At 38.4% G+C, this 21,240-nt stretch overlaps 1 protein-coding gene across 2 annotated transcripts in view; it reads right to left on the bottom strand.

Annotated features, from left to right (window-relative positions):
* The window catches only part of dph1 (diphthamide biosynthesis 1), a 53,652-nt gene that overhangs the window by 16,099 nt on the left and 16,313 nt on the right, over positions 1 to 21,240 (bottom strand). For both annotated transcript variants that reach the window (XM_072392237.1, XM_072392238.1), the window contains exons 4-6: positions 7,268 to 7,389; positions 3,074 to 3,228; positions 819 to 940 (exon numbers count right to left, since the gene is read on the bottom strand). In XM_072392237.1, coding sequence (XP_072248338.1) covers positions 819 to 940; positions 3,074 to 3,228; positions 7,268 to 7,389 — 399 coding nt within the window. The remainder of the gene's footprint in view (positions 1 to 818; positions 941 to 3,073; positions 3,229 to 7,267; positions 7,390 to 21,240) is intronic.

Genomic DNA, 21,240 nt, shown 5'->3' with positions numbered 1-21,240 from the left:
CTAAACGTGCACAGATCAGATACAGGAAGAGTTGTACCTATGCATAATTAAATCAGCGGAATTACATTATCTCACTGTGCACAGCAAAGCATAGAATTTCCAGACATTAGAGCAGCACGAGATGTATCGACACAAAGCAGCTGAGAGGATGTTGTTTGCTGCTTGGATCTGATGCTTTGCCAGATCACTCTCTTCAGTACAGAACAAGACTAACTGAAAAATGTTACGTGCACAGTGTTTATGTGTCAACAGAGAGGAGCTTCTGGCTGCATTCATCAAGATTTTCCCCACAAAAAAGGGGAAGGAAATTACACAAGCTGTCTCAAATATACAAACAAACTGTGGTGCCCAGTTTAATAATTCTTACCACGCACACGACACAGTAAGTGTTAAATGTTGTCAAAGCATTACTTTAAAACTTGGAAAATTTGGCGAGGATGTGGAAACGTGGCAGTTTGAAACAGCCAAAAGTGTCGGATTATATCCAATCCAATGATTTTCATGGTGAGAATGTAGTTTCAGTCTTTTTCTGGAACATCATCTGGCTAATTCTCGCTGAACTAAGACATAGCTAATTATTCCTGCCAGTTAAGTCTTGCGTGACTGGAGTATTGTCATACTGTTTATTACTTATATCACATGGGTGGGCATGGTATTGGCAGGAGTAACTACGAAGAGGTAAATGTGGAGATGACAATGATTGGATGAGTCAATGCTACATAAGCTCTGCTAACTTAAAGAAATCCTTAAGAAAAGAACCCTACAGCCTCAGCCCAGAAGGCTGTATTGTGGAAGATAGCAGGGATGGCATTTCTTACATTACTGCATCAACATGGCGATCCAAGCGAGGGGAGGTACAGCCCAAGATTTCTCCGGGTGAGAGAGGGCGACACTGTGGGACAATCACATCGTACTCTGCTTTCAGTGCTGCACTTACGGCCTGCAACATGTAGGAAGGGAGAAAGAATAAAACTAATAAGTCTCAAACAGGTGGGAGGGTGTGTTCAAAATTCTGTGTGCAAATATTCAGTAAATGGGACAATTTTTCTGTATCAAACATGCCTCTTGTAAACTGTGTTTGAAGACAGGATTTCTGATTTCCCAAAGTTCTCTTTGGGCTGTTGTTCATTTCTTTCTGTTAGTATGGCCAGTATGGCCTCATATTAAAAATGAAACTGATACTTTAATTTAGTGTGTGTTGTTTCATTTGAAAACAATGAGACCATGTCTGGAGAAAAAAGAAATATAAATCTCAACAGTAAATCTAACAGCGTGGACTGTTTGCACTTGATGTAGGACGGAACGTAAATAGAACTGCAAAAGATTTGAAAGTGATGGAGGGCAATGGAGCAGAGAATGAGAAAAGCCAGAAAAGACTTTACTGAAACAATGGCCCTAAAGTGATCATGTAAGAGTTATGCATGACAGTTAATTCTCTCAGAGATTAACTCTAAAAGCTGCCACTTCTGTTTAAATCCTCATGAGCACTGAGGAAGACACTGGCCATCACAGTAAAAATACATATAGAAATATTTGAAAGCATTAAATGGGGGAGAATTGCCTGCTGAAAAATATACTTTCGGATCAGCAAAAAAAAAAAAAAAAAAAAAAAAAAAAAAGACTAGACAAGACAAGACAAGACAAATAAACATAAGTTTGGTCTTGTATTTATTAACACTTTTAAATTATTAAATTAAAATATATAAAATCATCTTAATGTGTATATCTTTTAAAAAAATTATAATAATAATAATAAAAAGAATATCTTCTTTTTAACATAATTGATGAAAAACAACTTAAAGTGCAACATAAAAGGCATATTTCCTTCCTTTAACCGAATTTGGCCTCATGTCTGCACCTATAAACACAGCGTTTGTGATGGCTATAACCGGGTCGGATTGTGCAACAAGGGGCTGTATAATTGCCGCGGTGATATGCAGTTGTTGAGCAGCCTTCGTTTTCACTCCTGTCGGTGAAACACTGGAGTTATGTTGCTTCAAATACGTGGCCATGGTTGATGTGTTTCCACTGTCATTTGACTTTCTTGTGCCACAGTGCCTACACACCGTCACGGTTTTATCCCCTAACCTCTTTTCCCCATACAGGGGACTTAAATGACGTGGGGCGCTCAGGCTCCTCCGTTCCTCCGCTCGCCATGACCACGCTGTGAGTGGACTGAACATGCGCACAACTTTTTTTTTTTCATAAATCAATCCGCAGATTACGTGCGTGCCGAACCGAAGATATTGATCCGAATGGATGACGGATCAATGATGATCAACTGCACCACTGCTTTGTAGTGATTCAGAAGAGCCAACTCTTCCAAAACCCTACAACCATTTAAGCAAAGCTCGGAAACAAAAGAAAAAAGAAATAACATTACAGCGAAAAGAAAAATAGTTTGTGTGCCCTGAGGTAAAATGACACATTGAACAATCTAAGGGTAATGTAAGGCAGTGCATAGGGAATTTGGGTGTATTCTGAGCTTCTATCGTAAGTAAGACCATAAGACAGAATTGAGATGCAGGCACCCATTCACACACCATTAAATGAGTGCACAGAAACATTGCTATACTGAAAGACCCTAAAATACAGTGTAATATTACCCAAGAGGGTATGGCATGATTAAAAAATAGCAGTGGTTAGATTAGTGAAAGCTCAAAGTTGTGTTGGTTCAACTTGGCAAATGAAAGCAACAGAGTGCTTACAGAACGGCAAAGCAGCAAGCCTGAGAGAGGGATGTTAAAGCTTAATGCTATAGCTGTTGCCACTGCTTACATAAAGAGCAGTCCTGAGCACGATGCTGAACTGAGAGGCCTCCTGAGGTCGTTGCACCTTTCAAATCAAATATAACTGCTGCCAGATTTCACAAACCCACACTTGAATTGAACTTCAGAGTGTTCATAAAAGCCATGAATCATAAAAATAAACTGTGCACGTGTTGAGATGAATAAGTGTGTGCATATTCCTATTCTGTGTATGCAAATGACATCATATCGTACATGCTCTGTCTGACATGGAAATGAACTCATTCACATGCACACAGAATCAGACAGAAGAAGTGCTTTATCACCTGCAGCGCTGCCACAAACTGAATAGTGCTGACGAGTGCCAAAGATTGTCCAGGAGGGAAGTTAAACTTGACTGTGTCCAGGAAGTGTGCATTGTCCATCTGGATATCCACAAACACATACAGCATCTTAATACCCGCTGTGGAATCTATGGGTACTGTAAGAAGGCAAAGACAAAAGGAAGACAGATAAATTATTCACTCTATTATGTCAGGTAAGCCTGCATTATATGCAATATTGATGGGGTCTCAAACAGTAAAATGCTGCACATTCAGACATACACCGATCAGTGATAACATTAAAACCTCTGACGGGTAGGGTGAGCAACAATTCTCATCTTGATCCAAAGGATCTTTTGCTAAGGTCCTGGTACAAGACACTCCAGGTGTTATTTGACCACACCTTGACTGGCCAGAGCTCTTTTGGCAGGTGGTCACAATGTTATGGCTGATCGGTGTACATCTATGTGGGTACCAGTGCATGCGCATACATAACTCATAGTTGGCACCTGTGTGATATAATTGAAACGCATTCAGATCAAGTCTTTAGCTCATGCAGAAATTGATGCAAAGACCTCAATTATTTAGGGAAGGAGAGGGACACATTTGATTGCTATTAGTGCCATTAATTTCACAGGCCATTTACCACGCACCCGGGCCTAGCAGGTGCAGCTTGAGACGTGCGTTTTAAATGCTGAGCTAAGTAGGCAATGGTCCAGGAAAATGGGGAAGACGTAAGAATTGTTGTTGTCATCATCATGATTATATTCCTCCCCTTGTGTTACATATAATTTGCACATTAGGAGGATGAGGGCCCTTTGTTATAATTAAATAAATGACCCCTTAAGATGCAAAAAAAAATATGGGCTTGTGCAGCTCACTTGATGACCTAGAAACGACAACAGAGAAACATTGGAGCATGGTGCAGAAAATAGATAGTGAATGCAGATAGAGATGCTACTGTTTCAACAGAGGACTGAAGGCACAAGGGATAAAAACACAAGTAAGCTATGAGAGATCCATATAGAAGACGGCTGAAAAAAACTAATTCAATATAGGAGGTGGGGTAGGTGATTTCATAGCCAACTATACAAAGTCTAAATGATTCGGCATGGAAGACAGGAGTGGAGAAAGTAACAGGACAGGACAAGTATGTGAATGAGAATTTAATTGGAAAAGTAAAAATCAGGACAAGCATTTAGAAAGTTGCACACATGTTGGGGAACCAAGAAGTTAAACATGATGTTAAAAAGGTTGGGGTAGATAAGTAAAACTCTATTGAGAATAACAGCAGTCTGTTGCTTGTTTATAGGCACTCCCAAGACGTTAAGGGCAGAGCAAAGTGACATCGATCTGTGTTCACATTAGCATGGTAGCCTGAGTGCACTTAGGTTCTGCAGCAAGAGACAGTCAAAGAGACAGACGAGACTAAGTTGCACCATCACTGGTTTTATTACAACGTGTTTTGGCATTAAGGTCAATTAGAGCATCTGCTTTTTAATGTCCATCTAAACAAAAACACTCATCTATTCATCTAAGAAAAAGTTTAATGTAACGGTCCAGTGGCTTGCTTACAAATACAAAATTTGTCGTAATGAACTACTCTATTCCTAGTATTTTAAGTATTTGTCATTAGATATTAAAAAAGTAAAAGTGCAACGCTTTGCTAAGGGACCTCACATACCATCCACAATACGCTGCTGTCACTTTTTCTGTCGAGATTTTAAGCTACACATTTTCTTTACCACGTCAAAGCTGTCACCAAGGCAGCTTTTTTTCCAACTCAGAAACATCAACAGAATTAAAGGTTTTACTCCCAAAAAGACCAGGAGAAACTCATCCATGCATCCATCTCCAGTAGACTCGATTACTGTCTTTTAACTGGACTTCCCTAAAAGAGCATTAAACATCTGCAGCTCATCCAGAACGCTGCTGCAAGAGTATTAACCAGGACTAAGAGATCTGAATACATCACATCAGTTTTAAAATCTTTACACTGGCTTCCAGTCACACACAGAATAAATTTTAAAAACCTACTGATGGATTACAAATCCAAATCCAAACGGTTTAGGCCCAAAATACATCTGTGATATGTTCAGAGAATATAAACCTAGAAGAGCTCTTAGATCTAAGGACTCAGGTCAGCTGGTCCAGTCCAGAGTCCAGACAAAACATGGAGAAGCAGCGTTTAGCTGCTATGCTGCAAACAAGTGGAACAAACTGCCAGTGGAGATTAAACTGTCACCAAATGTAGACATTTTTAAATCCAGGTTAAAAAAACATTTCTTTTCTCATGTGTCTATGCATGAAATTTGCACGCTAACTTTTAACTTATCTCGACTGTTGCTTGTTTTTAATCATTATATTCTTTTATGTATTTTTAATGCTTCTTCCACTCCCCGCTGCAATGCTTTTATTCTATGTAAAGCACTTTGAATTCTTTTGTACATGAAATGTGCTATATAAATAAAATTGTTGTGCAGTAGAGGAAAAGCAAAATCAGAAACTGAAAATTGTAGCTTTCCCTGCCGTGACGATGGTAATACTTAGTAATAGTAAAAGTAATACTTTTGCTCCTAAGATAACATTATCATCTCAAAGTTATAACAGTTTGTTTCATTTTCTTTTTCTTTTAGGAAAATATAAATATAAATGATTTGCTTGAAGAAAATACAGTGTACAAACAACTATCTCAAATACACAGATTCAGACAATAACATAAAAAAGAAATCCAGTCAACTTGCTGGTGACTATGCCATTAGCTTTTGTAATCTATTCAGTTTACATTTAACACACTGTAGAGAAAAATACATAAAAAACAATAAAATAGTGATATATTTCTTTTTCGGTTTCTTTTCAATAATTTGAGTGGCTGAACTATTCCAATATTACAACTCGCTATTGACTACCGTTACTATTTTATTGTAGTTTTACAGTACTGCAGAAATTGAGCTGGTATGCTTTAGCTGCAGGCGATGGAGATGGGAACTAATTTCCATATTCATAGATCAGCGCATACTAAATGATGTAAAGGTGTTACATCCATGCCATTTTAAAATATGAAAGCATCATTTTCAGTGAGGAAAACAAAAGTGTTTTCAATATGCGGTTTTGAAGAACAGAAAGGTTTTAGCAAGAAGAGAAGCTTTAAAAGTTAACAATATTAAGTGGGGATTATCATAATTTATACCAGCAAACGAGATCGTATCATTAAATCATGGCTAGATGATAATCCCACGTAATGCTAGACAACATGGACACATTTCATGGTTATAAATTATGAGAGTGCACCGAGACGCTGCACAGAAAATAAAAGGGAAATAAAGAAACACAGGGGAGACTCTGAATGTGAGTCAGTCAAAACATTAGTCTTTCATCTTCTCCAGGTGGCTGACATCTTTGGGAACAGTGCAGTTGATGTCCTCATGACTGAGTGATCAAGGGAAGGATCACATACAGTTCCATATATATACTGTTTTCTGGGAATCTGTGTGTAGTTTGATTTCTTTGAAAATATCTTCCATCACGTAATGTTTGATCTAACTTCAAAACCCATAAAGACTTCAGCGCCTTCTTTGCATTTACTGGGTGCTTTTGAGCATAAATGGGAATATGTACCCCTCTTAACTCTTCTGTAAACATATATGCATGCATGCACATAATTCTTCCATGATGAACAAATAGTGAATGAGGCTACATACACAAGACAAACAAACAATCCGTTTTTCAGTTGTTTTAACATTCTGTTGGTCATTTCTGGTATTTTGAAGAGGTGAGGTTGTTCTGACAGAAATGTATCAAAACTATTGATTTAACATTTCCTCTTATGTTCCGCAAGAGACAGACAGCGGGGGTGAGGGTGAATGTCCTCAAAAACTGCTTGAGGTTTTCAAAGAACGGCCCTAATGCATGTTGACTATCGATCTGCTGGGTAAATGTGATGCACGGGCTACAAAGGTCTGATATTCTTTCCATATAAGAGCTAGGCAGATTGCACTAACTAGTCACATTTTCCATTCATCGATAGCTCCATCTGTCAGTCTCGGTCTTTGTTGATGTTCCTTTTTCATGCAGCCCACTCTCAGTGGGTGTGAGTCCTTGATGCTTGTTTTCCTAATGTTGGTCTTTCAGGTGCAATCTGCATTCATAGCGATGGTGAAATAGATAAACATGCACACACAGGGTAAAGAAACTCACTGAGACAACTGTGGCCATAGTGCACCATGAAATCAGCTCCCAGGGCACGGGCAGTGAAGTCGTCCACGCAGCAGGCCCCGTATGTCACGTCCCCCATCACAATGGTGTCTGCCTCCGTGAACCTGGGATGTACATATTCAGAGTGCAGTCACAAACCATAAGTGCTTCTTTTTGATTCTTAGCATAGTGATCAATACATGTAGTATACAAGGTATGATGTGATAATGAGAAAGCAGAGTAGGATCGATCCCTATACTCTTGTAGCAGACAGTACACTATATAGTAGCTGACAGAGTTGCTAGTCAATGACTGACTCACAGAATATCAGGGTGAGTCATTGCTCTCCCTCTGCCCTTTATGACAACCAGCCAATGGTCAGAGTAAAGAACAAGAAGTCTGATTGTCAAAGCTTGGCTAGATGAGGGTTAAAGCAACACTAAAGAAGTGTGTGAATCTTAAAACTATGTGCTTTTTTTTTTTTTAACTACACCTATACCAACTAGGTAACAACATACTTTCAACTTAAAAATAAATATCAAAAAACGTCATTTCATGTAAAAACTTTAGGTCAGCTTTATCAAATTTTGGACCTTGGAAGTTTGCAAACTTTCAAAAGACTTTGGTATCTTTGCCAGGCACCCCAGTATGACAACAAAATCACGTGCATGTGCTGTGCATGTGCAGGGATCAGAAAGATTTGTTTTTATGACAGGTTGTGTTATATCTCACAACTGTAGGGAGACCCAAAGAAGAAAACAATGTCCCATTCTCTAGTGATACTTTAATAGGTCAAAGGTTAGCCTGGCCAATAGACAGACACTATACAATGTGGAAAAAGCAAGAAACGGCAGATACAAAGAGAGTGATTACAGATTGTGGGGGCCTCTGCCAGCCTATCTGTGTCCTGCATTTACTGCATATCTGCCTGGGACTGCAAGAAACAGCCTCAGCAATAGTTAAGTGTTTGCATCATGAAAATAAACCACTCAGAGTAGTTGCTTTACAGCCAAAGTAGGTTGTGAAAGTGTATCACAGGCTATTTGAACCCAGTGTTCCACTTTGCTATAACAGAGGACAAAAACATGCCTTCTTGAGAGGAAAACTAACATATTACACAGGTTGCAGGCATCTGTGTACCCAGATCTGTAAGAAGGAACTGTAATATGTACTGCTAAAAAAACAAAAAAACAATCGTTTTTTTTTTTTCACCCTCTATGGACAAATAAATGCCAAGTAAACCCATGAAGGCTAAGTGCAATTAATAAAATCTGAGGGAAACATAAAAAACATAAGCAGGAGCTCGGGGCATTGCAGGACAGGAAAAATGAGTAGACGTGGGATAGCTGTAAAAGGTGGTTGTATTCTGACAGATTTAGGGTAGACAGATGACAGAGAGCTTGGAAAGAGAAGAGGGAGGTGATAAACAAACAATGCTGCACATAGAACAGCATCTGTAACAACCAACATGCTCTTAGCAAGGTGTCTCCTGCTGCCCAATCTTCCAACCTACATCCACTCTGTTTGTTCCCTTTTCTGCCCACCGTAAGGGGCCTCGGTTTCTATTTAGCCTTTCCTCACTTGTTTTCTTTTATGTAATCTATAGGTTGGGCTCTCTCTGGTCTCCTTGTCATTTTCCCCTTGTTTGCTGTGTTGTTTCTTTCTCTCTCCTCCCAGTCCCCTGTCCCATCTACTCTAATGCCTGCTTTAAAGTGAAGAGCCAGCTGAGCCCAGGAAGACAAACAGAGCTACTTCTCTGGAACATAAACATTTGCCTTTGATAGTTATGTCAAGGTTTTGATTTTGTCTGTGTAAGCCTGACTGTACTGTACCAGGTACTGTAGATAAGCATGTTATTAAAACAAATTACATAATCATAGGGATAGGATGAGGTCTGCAGATTCCTGCACAAGTCTCCTATTCACTGCAGCCCATTGTTCTTTCATTGCAGTCTGCTGACTCTCTTTCAAGTTGCATAAACGTGCATCAACGTTTCAGCTAAAAATATACACCCTGCCCACCAGCAAAAAAAAAAGAAAGACTATCCCCTGCAATCCACCGTAGGCCACACAAAACCGTCCACAATGCAAGAGACAGCATTACAGAAGATTATTGTATCTAATCAGCCTTCCATCTTCCAGAAACATCATCATCGCACTTTCTCCTCCGGCAATGCAAGGCATATCTAGTTATTTCCAGGCTGAAATTTTATGGTAATAAATGCTAAGAATCCGATTATGAGGCTGATATAAGAGGTGTGACTCTACTGGGACATGGACAAAGTAATTGCTGGGCAATGTATAGTCCAACAACGCACTGGGAGAGTAGAAAAGAGGGAAGAACGCAGGCAGGGTGAAGGAAAGTCAGGGAGAAGATGACAGAGAAAACGCTTTATCAATGTTAATCAAAACCTATACGATTTCAACATAGGACACAGTACCGTACGTGACTGTCCTCCATCCATCCTCATTTACATATTTTTCACTTTCTATCTCCATAACAGTCCTCCTCTGCAGTCCTGCTTGCACTTGTCTCTTGTGTCAGTCCCTCTCCTGTTTCTCCCTGCATATCAGCTCTGGTTTTGCCCCATCTCAGTGTACTCCGTTCAGCCATTCCAACTCAAATGTCATTAAGATCTAATTAAGATGTCAGAGGAGCATGTGAACTCCAAAACAGCCCTTGTTAATTAGCTCTTTAGCATCTAGCTCAATATGTGTGAGAAATTGTCAACGGATTTGAATCTTTCCCATAAAAACTACTGAGCTGCTGTGTGCTCCAAATGCAACTCCACATCTGCAACCAGGCATAAAAAGATGTTCAGCAGAAACGAGTATGTATGCACACGCAGAGGCTGTGGATTTGTGATCATGTCAACAAGTTAAAGAGCTATATTTTACATAAACAGTATCTCACTTAGCTACATTATTGTCCCAGTGTGTCAGGGCAAACATTAAAGCAAAACAAGCTTTCTGCTTTGTCCTGGCGATAATATGATTTTTCTGACAGAAACTCCTTTAAATGTCACCATAAAGGAAGAAGTTGTTTGGGAACAATGCCATAAAGCCCAGAGATGCTACAGCAGATAAAGAGAATAAAAAAAAAATTAACTAAATCTCCCATCTATGTATCATTACATTAGCACATGCAAACCATTCGGTCAAAGGAAACACTTAAGCTTTGATGGAAATAACGACTGTATTAAACCAACAGTCTTTCTCCATAGTTGCAGTATTTTTTGATATGAGAGGCTGCTGGTATATTTATTTGATTCATTTGTAATCTTGGGTGCATTTACCCGAGAAGCATACAATTTGAAATGGGTTACAATAATGGCTAAACAATAAAAAAAGATAATTTTAATGTATTAAAGTTATTTCTGGCGGTGTATGCAAATTTCCATATGTGCACGGTGCATACATTCTAAATTTTAGTCACTCATAATACAATTACAGGCCTAAACTTCACACTATTGTGGCTCAGAGATTCCCCGAGTCAGAGTTCCAACATAGTTGGAAGTGCTACATGAATCAGATTCACTTATTTGATGTTTACAGTTGCAATACCAAAAACTGAAATACATCGAATTACCAAAGAATGCACGCTAACACAACTGATTTATTGTTAAACAACACTACTGGCCAAACTAATACTTTTTAACTGTTAAATATTCAGAATTAATGTAAAAAGCCCTAGCTTTTTGTTTTTGTCATTTTTTGTTTTTTTGGCAACATCTTTGGACACAATTAGCACACATATGCTGTCGATATAACAAAGTGTTTTCCAGTGAGAAATAAAAATATCCACAGAACTTTTTACATGGATTCCACAACCTTTTACAGACTCTCTTAGCAAACAGGCAAGTCTCACCAGAAAACAAGCAATGCAATTGGTATATTTGTCCACTTATCTATAATGAAACAGTGTCTAAATCCACGGTTGTAAAATGTTTCTCTCGGGCAGTGTTTACGTGGGCCCGATTGTCCCGAGTGATAGAAGACTCGCATCTGGAAATTCTCACTCACTTCTGCTTTGAGTGAAATTCTCTGCAGTTCTGTTGCTCTATTTCTGCTCTGTTATACAAGTGTATGTTTCTCCCTCTGCTTGATGTGTGTGTGGTTTCACTTCACACTGCATCTCCACACCGCTGGGCTTGAAGGCGCTCCCTGTCACACTCAGATTCACATCACACCAACAGGTCACAGCCCAGGATGAAGAATGGAATGAAGCCATAAAGCCGAGCAGAGCAGAAACAACACAAAAAAGGGGAGGACACAAAGGTAGCTTGGATTGTCCACCTGAGAGAATGAAAAGCTGTCATGCTGCCGTTGCAATGAAAGCATCCCAAAAAGTGTTAATGAAACAAATTAGAACCCTCACTATGTTAAAGGATCTATCAATTAAAACTTAAATTTTCAATACAAAATCAATTAAGTAACAGACGATGTACATACTTTTGTGGTGTTGATTGGTAAATCAGGTGGAGCAAGCTCCCTTGCACCAGAGGTTGAATGGGAGGTCATGGAGGTTTATCTATTTACTTTTTAAAGAAAGATTTGGACTGACTGTCAACAGTCAATTCTTAAAACACAATACTTTATTTTCATAAACTGGGCTAATCCAATTTATAGATTTGTAATCCTCTTTATATCCCCACTGATATACTTCTATTTGCTATCTAGTATTTTATTTCCAATGCATCTTAAGGGAATTTGTCATCCTATCAGGTGATTCAAATGATGTAATGTCATAAAAGTGAAAACCAACAACAAATCACTTTGGTCTCAGTGCAGGCTGTCTGTCCTCTCACCAAAGCATATTTTATTTTCAAACTTTAGGCACAGCTTTTTATGAGTTTATTCTCATATTTCTCACAGTCCAAACACAAACAAATTTATGTTTAACTCTGAATTACCAAACAGAACTGTATATGTCCACCTATTGCTGTCTTCCAACCAATGCATGACAGGAAGGACTGAAAGGTGTATGATTCCATTACGTTATAGTTTGCACAATATGTAGATTGGAAATGTGTTTTACATTAAGGAAAATATAATATACATAAATAATGTATACTAAATTCACCAAATTCAACTTTGCACTGAATTCAATTCAGTAAAGAACAATCAGAGAAACTATATAACTGGATGAATGAAGACATTTGTCATTAAAGCCCAACAGCAGCTGGAGTTGAGGAAATTTCTCAATATTAAGATGCATTCTTATGCAGATGTGAGTGATTCTGCATCAACGCTTTGAAAGAACATAATGAAGAAGTTGAAGCCAGCACAAAATTGGATCAATAATTGGTTATTTTCTGGAATAAGTGTGACAAAGTTGCAAGGATTTTATCAAAAATACCAGAAAGCATGAACTAGATGAAAAGCACAGAATCAAAAAAAAAATCTACCTCGTAAAAGTTCATTACTGTGATAATACAACTGTGGTAATACACTTAAAAAAAAACATTTTAGCTGTTTTCACCCCGACAAAACGTCTGCAAGGAAGACAGCCAAACCAACTAATCAGACAATAATTAACAAGGTGTTGTCAAATTTGTGCTCAAACTCCAAGGGAGGGAAGAGAATCACCAAATCTTTGGCAGCAAATAAGGAAAACGGTGAATATATGGTGTATATTGGACCATCCGTTGTGAAGTAAAGCAAAGTAAAATCGAGTGTGAGCACCCAGTGACATTATATTAATACATATAATTTTCTTTGTGGCTTTGTCTTTCCTTTCTTAAATTACCATCCTTGATAATGGTGTAATATTTTCCATTGTGTATTATAATTATCATGATGTATAACATGCTACAACCTCCATGAAACAATGTGATAAGACTGCATTAGGGGCTTTTAATGAGCATTTAGTAGAATATTTTTTGAATAGCTGTTGTTTCACCACCACAAACCCACTTCACAGTTGATTATGTGTGATTGGATTATTGTTGCACTGCGGCTGCCTTTTCCTAAATCCTTATGAATCACTTCTATCATTTTTCCTTGACCTTATCATGCTTTCTATTGAGGTTAAGAAAAGGCGCTTAGGAAGACTTAATACTTTCCTTTTTTTTTGTTTCTGTGAAAGGTAAGAGTGATCCTTTAATCGAGATCAGACTTCTTCCTGGAGCTCTAACCCGTTAGCATTACACCCAAGACACCCAAACATAGTTATAAGAATAAGTAAAGTAAAACAAATAACTAAAGGTAATAAGGGTTGGATGGTAGTTTCTCTTTTCCCAACTGCATGCACATTTTGTGCATATCTGACACTGCTAAATATATGGATGACTGCTTTTATTCCTGAAAGAGAACTCTGTTTGTCCTGTAGCAGTCAGAGAAAGGCTGCAATACATTTATCTATAAGTTGAGTGTTCATATGACTTGCCATCAAGGATGTTACACCTCATATCTAATAATAGAAGAAGTGGTATAGACCAGCCTCACAGGAAACAAAGTGACAAGCAGGTCATCGAGGTGGGTACAGGTGCTGCAGCACAGCTCTTGTTCAGTGGCCACAGTGGGCAGACAGCTCAAATGAGCATATTCAATGTGTTTGCATTCCAAATCAAGCCACCCGTACACTAACACCCACGTACACACTCAAATGTGCATGAGGACACAAACCCATATTTCCATGTGCACAAAACATGTGTGAAATATTTCCTACATCTGGCAAAAGCTCATCTTTTATTCCATTACATTTCAGATATCGGTTCCCCATCAGCTTACTGTGTGTCTGTGAGTGGGCTTTGGCAGAGGAAGAACAGATTGGACCAGTAAAAGAGGCCTCTCCCAAAGGTAGAGTAGCTCTGCACAGATGAACAGTCATTATTTCCTAAAATGAATTCAGTTTAAGTACGTGGGGAGAGAAAAAAAAAAGATTAAATCCAGAGAAATAAATCGTGTTGTATAAGGTGAGAACACAATAAAACATACAAGATGAAAATTAGAATGGGAGAATTGAGAAATGGGATCTACACAACACTGAAGAAATGGGGTAAGATAAAAAGTTAAGGAGAGCACAACGATGATGAAAAAGAGGAAAAACTAAGACAAATGTGAAAATCGGGTTTGTAATATCACCAAATCTGATATCCATAATCTGCTTTCTGCACATACAACATTCACAATATCCTAACTACTCCCCTCAAAAAATAAATCCGGCAAGGGGCACCGTGCACAAAGATTACATGGTCTCTGTTCTTCCTCTTACTTTCTATATCTTCTACTCAATGTCTATCTCTTCTTATTGACCACTTATTTTCTTCTCATTCTCATTTCTACACGGAAATCATGGGCTACCTTTTCCACAGAGGAAAAAAAAATGGAGAAAAAAGGCAGCAAAATTGTGGCAGTCAACCTGCAGTCATTGAACATCTGCCAGGAATGGAAAAACAGAGATAACAGAGAGGCAGTGAGCACAGGATGATGCTTACACAGATGTTTTCAGTAATGCCTTTAGATAATCCTTTAACTCCCTGAAAAACAAGATCATTACCGCCATTTCTGTGAGTGTATCTCAGTTATTTGTCATGGCATTAATTCAAAAGCCTGAGCGATGGGTCGCTATAAAAAAAACCCAAAAACCTGCAGCTTTATAAAGATAGAGCTCTGAGCGATACAGCACAGCAACACGTTCAAAAGAGTTGAAATCCCATTTAGCATACAAGGCAATGGAGTTATGCAACAACAGTTATTATAAGAGAAAGCTGTTTTGCTCATATATTGAAGGTGACAACTCAAAGCTAAAGGCCTACACCCAGGAACAGATTGAATCTCTATGGATCTACAGAAAAAAATAATACAGAGAACCAAATCGAGTTTGACACAGTGGTTATCAGATTTGTCAGCGTATAAAGACAGGGATCAAGTATGAAAGAGAACAGATAACAGGGGTTTTAAGTGCTGCCACAGGGACAGAATGGCAAAAGCTTTCTTAAAAGTGCAGTTAATGTGTGAAATTATTAATTTGCCTCCTGTTTGGGTTTATGTAATTAATTATAACACATAATGACTATCTTAAGCAGTTTTAAAAGTTTGTTACCATCGTTTGCCCGTAAAAGGAACGGTTTCTCAAAAACAAGATTCTGCAAGAATTAGAGATGTTCAATATAAGTTTAGATGGTACAAAACTGTAATCTGATTTGCTGATTTTTCAATTAATTTAACAAAACAATTGATGATGACAAATGGCAATTTAATTTTTTTCCAACCAAGTTTCTCCTGTACTGGAACTCACATTACAATGCAAAATCCCTTTGGGATGACCCATTCACAGATTAAGACAAAGTATAAAGCTTTACAGGGCAAACTACTTCAACTGACATGCAAAACATGTCTCATTATTTCTTACTATTACAACTATCTTGTACACTAAGGATGCACAATGATGCACATTTGGGAGTTGCTTAATCCTGACACAAAAGAAATAGAGAATATTCATTTCACACGTTTGTCTCAACCATCATTGCATCTTTTTGATCATCCTCAAGAAGCAAACGGCAAGGCATACAGGAGAAGTAAGGAGGCTCTATTACCACCTGGAGGATGCACGTGCTTGTGGGTAAACATGTATGGCACAAAAGGTCCGTTTCCGCAGCATACAGGACCACATTCACTCAGTTGTCTGCAGCATCCATTTAAAGCCATCGTTTTAAACTCTGCTGTATGGGCATAGGCCTTTTAAGATACACTTAATGTTTTTTTTTCTCCCATTTTGCCTATTCAGAATTAAAATGGTGTGTTTGTCTAGCAAAAAGAGTTTTAACTTCTTTCACCAGCTGGCGATTGTGAGTAATGTGGAAATCTGTTGTGTTCCCAAATGAGTTTCATTTAGCAAATCTTGCTTTTTACATGAGTCAGGGTCTGCTCATTTGTCCCTAGAACATCCCTAGAAGAGTAAAAGGCGCAACGATTTCCTACTGAATTTCTTACTGTTCCAAATCATTGTATCTACCAGCTGTAAAAACTAACTTGAGAAGTTATTGACTCGTATACGGATGCCTAAACAACTTCAATATGTAATGTAGTATGGAAGTTGAAAGAGGCAAGAGGGAGGTCAATCTGAACACATAAGAGAATATGTCACAGTTATTCTGTGAATTTATTTATCTTTAGACTTGAAGATGCAGTATATGTAAGCATGTATAGTCATACCCCCCCCCCAAAAAAAAAATAAAAAATGCAAAATCTGTCAAAAGTTTAAAAATACCAGTCAAAAAAACTTTTGACTGGTATTGTGTGATTGGCCAACAATAATAGCTAACCTCTCATGCAGAAAAAGCACATGAGCCAAGTACATATTTTAAACAATTTCCTGCCACGCTCAATCGCACAGGACTGAACTTAAATGCTGCATTCACACGTTCCCGTTTGGACAGGGGAAGAAAAAAAGAAACCAATCAAACGTAGCACACTTTTTTTTTTTCTACAAACAATTCTCTTGACATAAAAGTCAACTCTGAAAAATAAGCATTGTAGGAACCTTTCCTTGTAGAAATTGATGAGTTCACATCCATCTAAACCCCCTTTCATTCACCCTTAAGACTTCCCTCCATCATCTGTTGCTCGGCTCCCTCAAGTCATTTCACAGTCTCTTTCCTCTCTTCATTTTCACAAGTTCTTGACTCCTATTCCTCATATATTACGCTCGTTGTCAGAACTTTTTTGAGCTGCTGTCGATCATTACAACATCCAAAAGACTGTTTGGGTATCCGTCAGCACAGAGCGACGGGGTGGTCTGGCTGACTGAGTTGTTGCTGATTTATGTTCATATTAGTTTCCGCCTGTCTTCAACCTCTTGACAGTAGGAGTTAAGCACAGTTAATTCTTGATGATTACTCTGTTCAAGTTACTTAGTCTTCCCATTATCTCTTAAAATGTATTTAAGGCCTTTTCATTGGGTCTGAAAAAAATCGTGGAAAAAAACGGGAAAAATATGGTAAATACCATGGTGTTATGTTTTGTTTGTGTGACTTAAGAATGAATAAGGAGAGGGAGTGCCAATTGAGACAAAGAAAAAGCAGTGAATCAGAGCAATAAACCCCAAATCTTTTTGTTTCACAGCAGTGCGGTTCTAAGGCAAAACACCCACAACTCAATAAAAATGTGCAAAATTTGCAGTTTAAAGTTGATACAACTCAGGTTTCACTGCTCTGTGGGCATGTAGTTTGCCATGACTAGTGCTGAATTCCTAACACTCCAGCAAAGAGAGACATTTCAGACTTCAATTGAATTAATATGCCTAATATATCCTCCAACTTTGACCTCTGTAGAAATGCAGGAGACCCGGGGACGAAATAATCCTCCTCAAAAAAAAAGCCCCGGGGTGTTTAAGTTTCAGGTGCTTTTGGTCAAAAAGTGGCTAATGGTGGTTCACAGTTGTTATGATGGAGGGATCGAGGGAAAAAGAGCGGCAGCAACCTTTAGCAATAAGAATTGCTTATCTTTTCTACAAATTGCTAAGAAGAAGCAAATGTCTCTATATCACAGTAATAAGAAGTATTTAGTGTAAGATAACACCAGTGATGTCTCCACTTTTGCCTTCAGCCAAGCAGTTACTACTCCATTCAAATTTTATTTGGAAATCAAAAGCCAAACATCAGAGTGCCTTTTCCACTCTTGCCCAAGTTACAGCCAAGGAGACCATTCTTTTTCTTTCTGTACATCTAGTGGGAATCAATTGTACTCTTCGTGACAGCTAGAGCAATTTCAAAGGTGTTATCTTCCAAGATATCATATTACACGGTGTCAGCACCTATCAGCATTTCCAGTCTGCCAGGGCATGATGTGATTAGCTCCACAGCGGTGAAACAGGTGGGTATTTTGGTGGTCTTCCAAGCCTTTGCAGGTGATGTACGTCACTGATACTTGACAATAAAAAAACCTTTGGTACGACGTAATGACAGTCACAAGTCATCTTCTTCTTGCTGCGATTGCTAACTCTATTGTGTTTAAAAATAAAATGACATGGAAGAAAAATTAATATCTACATGCTTGATTTCTGCTGTATAACAGAATATATTTGAGAAACGTGCTCACTTTAAAATACAAATTAGGCAAGGGGCACTGGGCAAATGGCTTAACCTTTTTTTTGTGTCTCATTCTGCCCTCAGAATAAGCCTCTGTGTCTTTTATATCAGTGGCTGTCACAAAGGGTCTTGCTGGTGGCCACTGAGATATTGCTCCTGCAAAGTTTCAACATGACAGGCAGAAGTGCTAATTAGACAGCATATGGCTCTATGAGAGAGCTTGGAGCTAATATATATACTGTCGCACAAATGAGAATCCTAAATACCAGAAAAGCTAAGGGAGAATAGGGGTAGATACACAGTAATAGAGTAAATCTTTGTAACAACGCTGCCATATGCACATTCAAACATAGTGGCATGCATGCATGCACATTCGTTCACACACTTATGCCAGATCTGTTGCTAATGCTCAGCTGTCCTGTGGGCGCTGTGAAGACTGTGACAATGTGAGGAAAAGAAGGCCATGAAGGCTCCTACAAGGCTCCTTACTAATGCTAGATTTGACATTTACCATGGGAGGCTGTGGGCTGTGGCTGTTGCTCCCACAGAAATGATTCAACCCGCCGTGCAAAATGGAATCTATTCTGATAGATGTTGACAGCTAGAACCTAGAGATATCTGAAGGAAATGTGTGCATACCGAAGTTGGATTTGCCAACATGGTATTTGACACAACAGTTATTTGAGCCATTTTGACCTATGTTGGCAGTAATATAAAGCAGTAAATGATGGATAGAAACGGTGAAAAGAAAGATATGTCAGTGAGATCACCAAGTGAGTGTCTTCCATTAGATTTTTATATATTTTTTTTAAATTGAATCACTCACACAAACACAACACCTCCGGAGAGTTCAAAATGAGCACTTCAGAACTAACTTTCGCCACACCAGCTCTATACACCTAACTGAATTCCAGTCTTGTGATCCCACAGGCTTGTAAGTAAAGGTCTCCTGTTTGTTTTTAACAATTTTAGAGCTTTCTTAACAAAGTCTGCCACCCAGAAGTACCTGTTGATATGACTGGATGAAAAATGAAGCGATCACTAAAACCATACCAACTCACCCTAAAAATGAATGTCACTGTGCACCAAATCATAGACCATTAGATGCAATGTCTGGGGAAGTTACTTTCTGAACCAAGTTTTGAGTTAAATCTTGCTCTAGTGTGCCAAATCATGAACATTCCACCAGCACGGTTTAGTTTTTGTTGTACTAAATAAATCATATATGAGAGACATGCTAAAGGGAACAGTGTTTTTAAACCTTATTTCATGGTTGCCAAACTTTTAAAGATTTGACCAGTAATTCCATGTATGTGGTCTGTATGTCGCAGTGACCAATGATAACATATGCTTTCAGATTTAATCTTTGTAGCCAGGAACCTTTGTAGCCAGGCCTGCTTTATGTGTCTGCAGTGAGCTCTGTTTGTAAGGTCTTTGTAGCACCTACTTCAGAACAAATACACTCTCGGGATGAGGGAAACCATTTATGATACAACTACAAAGACTGGTCCAGAAGACCCGAGTGTATGGTGATAGGCTGAATTTAAGGGGCGCAGCATTGAAACTTTCTATTACATTAGTAAAACATGTCACATGTAAACAGTTTTTAATGTCATCTTTTAAAACAAGACATAAATAAAACAAGACACAGAATGAAGACTTAACAGTGAGGAGATAAAACGAAAATGCTACATGATTTTAACTGCCTGTGACCATCTGCTGTCACCTCAGAGTTCCTATATGCACTACAGATGCAAACAGATAATTGTCCATTGAGGAGCTATTCAATATCTATCCTTCAAACAAGCCCTTAGAGCTGTTCGGTTTGAAAGGAACTGTTGCAGCTTACATTCTCCCCATGCGTGTGAAACAGAACTAGCCAGACACCTAGTGGCGAGACTTGCCTCAAAGGGCTTTGGTAGTAAATTTGGCTGAAATCCAAAGCTGTCAACCTGACTGATGGCACTAGAAGTAAATTTAGAGATCCTCTGGGGACCATAATAACACTAAAGGCACTGAGTGTCAGGCTTTTGAGCATGGACAGGCAGGACGGAACAAGGGATCAAAAGACTTGTTTGGACACCATCTATTAAGTTGCTTTGTGGTTGCCACAAATTGCAAATCCCTGACTCATCGCTGCACACTAAATGCCGCGGCTGGTTGGTTCTCTGTCAACGCGTGGGCCCAGACACTGGTCTATCTTCATTTTTAAAGCTATTTTTGGGACAGCTTCCTACTCTTGATTTTATATTAATCAGAAATGTGGGCCTTATCTCTTGGATAATCTGGAGACCTGAGATATTTTTTTTGGCTGACAGATTATATAAATATCGTGGTGACTGTCAGAGCTTTCATTAAGATATTACTAACATTTTATACTGTATTTTTCTTGACAAGATTCTTAGCACAAATATAAATAAAAACAAAGATCTAGCAGGTAACTCCCCAAAATTGGACTTGATGATGTTTCCTTGATGGAAACTGCTTCACTTTGAATTGCTTGTCATATCTTTTATGAAGTCATAGAAATTCAAACAGAAGCATGAATATAATGAACAAGGGATAACATATGAATCCATATCCCTATTTTTGTGTTGTATATTTAATTCTAAATGTATATACTTAAAAAAAAAACTGGAGCACTATTAAAACATATAGATGTTTTATGAGAAATTAATCTCCACGCTTTGGGTATTGTGGTAGCGCTTTCAGTCATCTAAGGTTCATGACATTAGTTCTGCTCAGTTAATAAAACTTCACCAAAAAACTTAAGTCACTTCTTGGTTGGGTTATGGCGACATCAATTGTTGGTTAGGGTTAGAAAAATCTTTACCATTTATGTGCCCTTTACAACCACTAGAGGTTGCATACTCTACTAATGTAATTCTAATCCAATTCAGCCTCCATAAAAAAAGAACACCCCATATTTGGATATGGAACAGTT

The sequence above is a fragment of the Leuresthes tenuis genome, unplaced genomic scaffold (assembly GCF_036924035.1).
Source record: "Leuresthes tenuis unplaced genomic scaffold, fLeuTen1.0.hap1 SCAF_9, whole genome shotgun sequence".
Classification (NCBI taxonomy): domain Eukaryota; kingdom Metazoa; phylum Chordata; class Actinopteri; order Atheriniformes; family Atherinopsidae; genus Leuresthes; species Leuresthes tenuis.
This window is presented reverse-complemented; position numbering and strand designations above follow the sequence as displayed.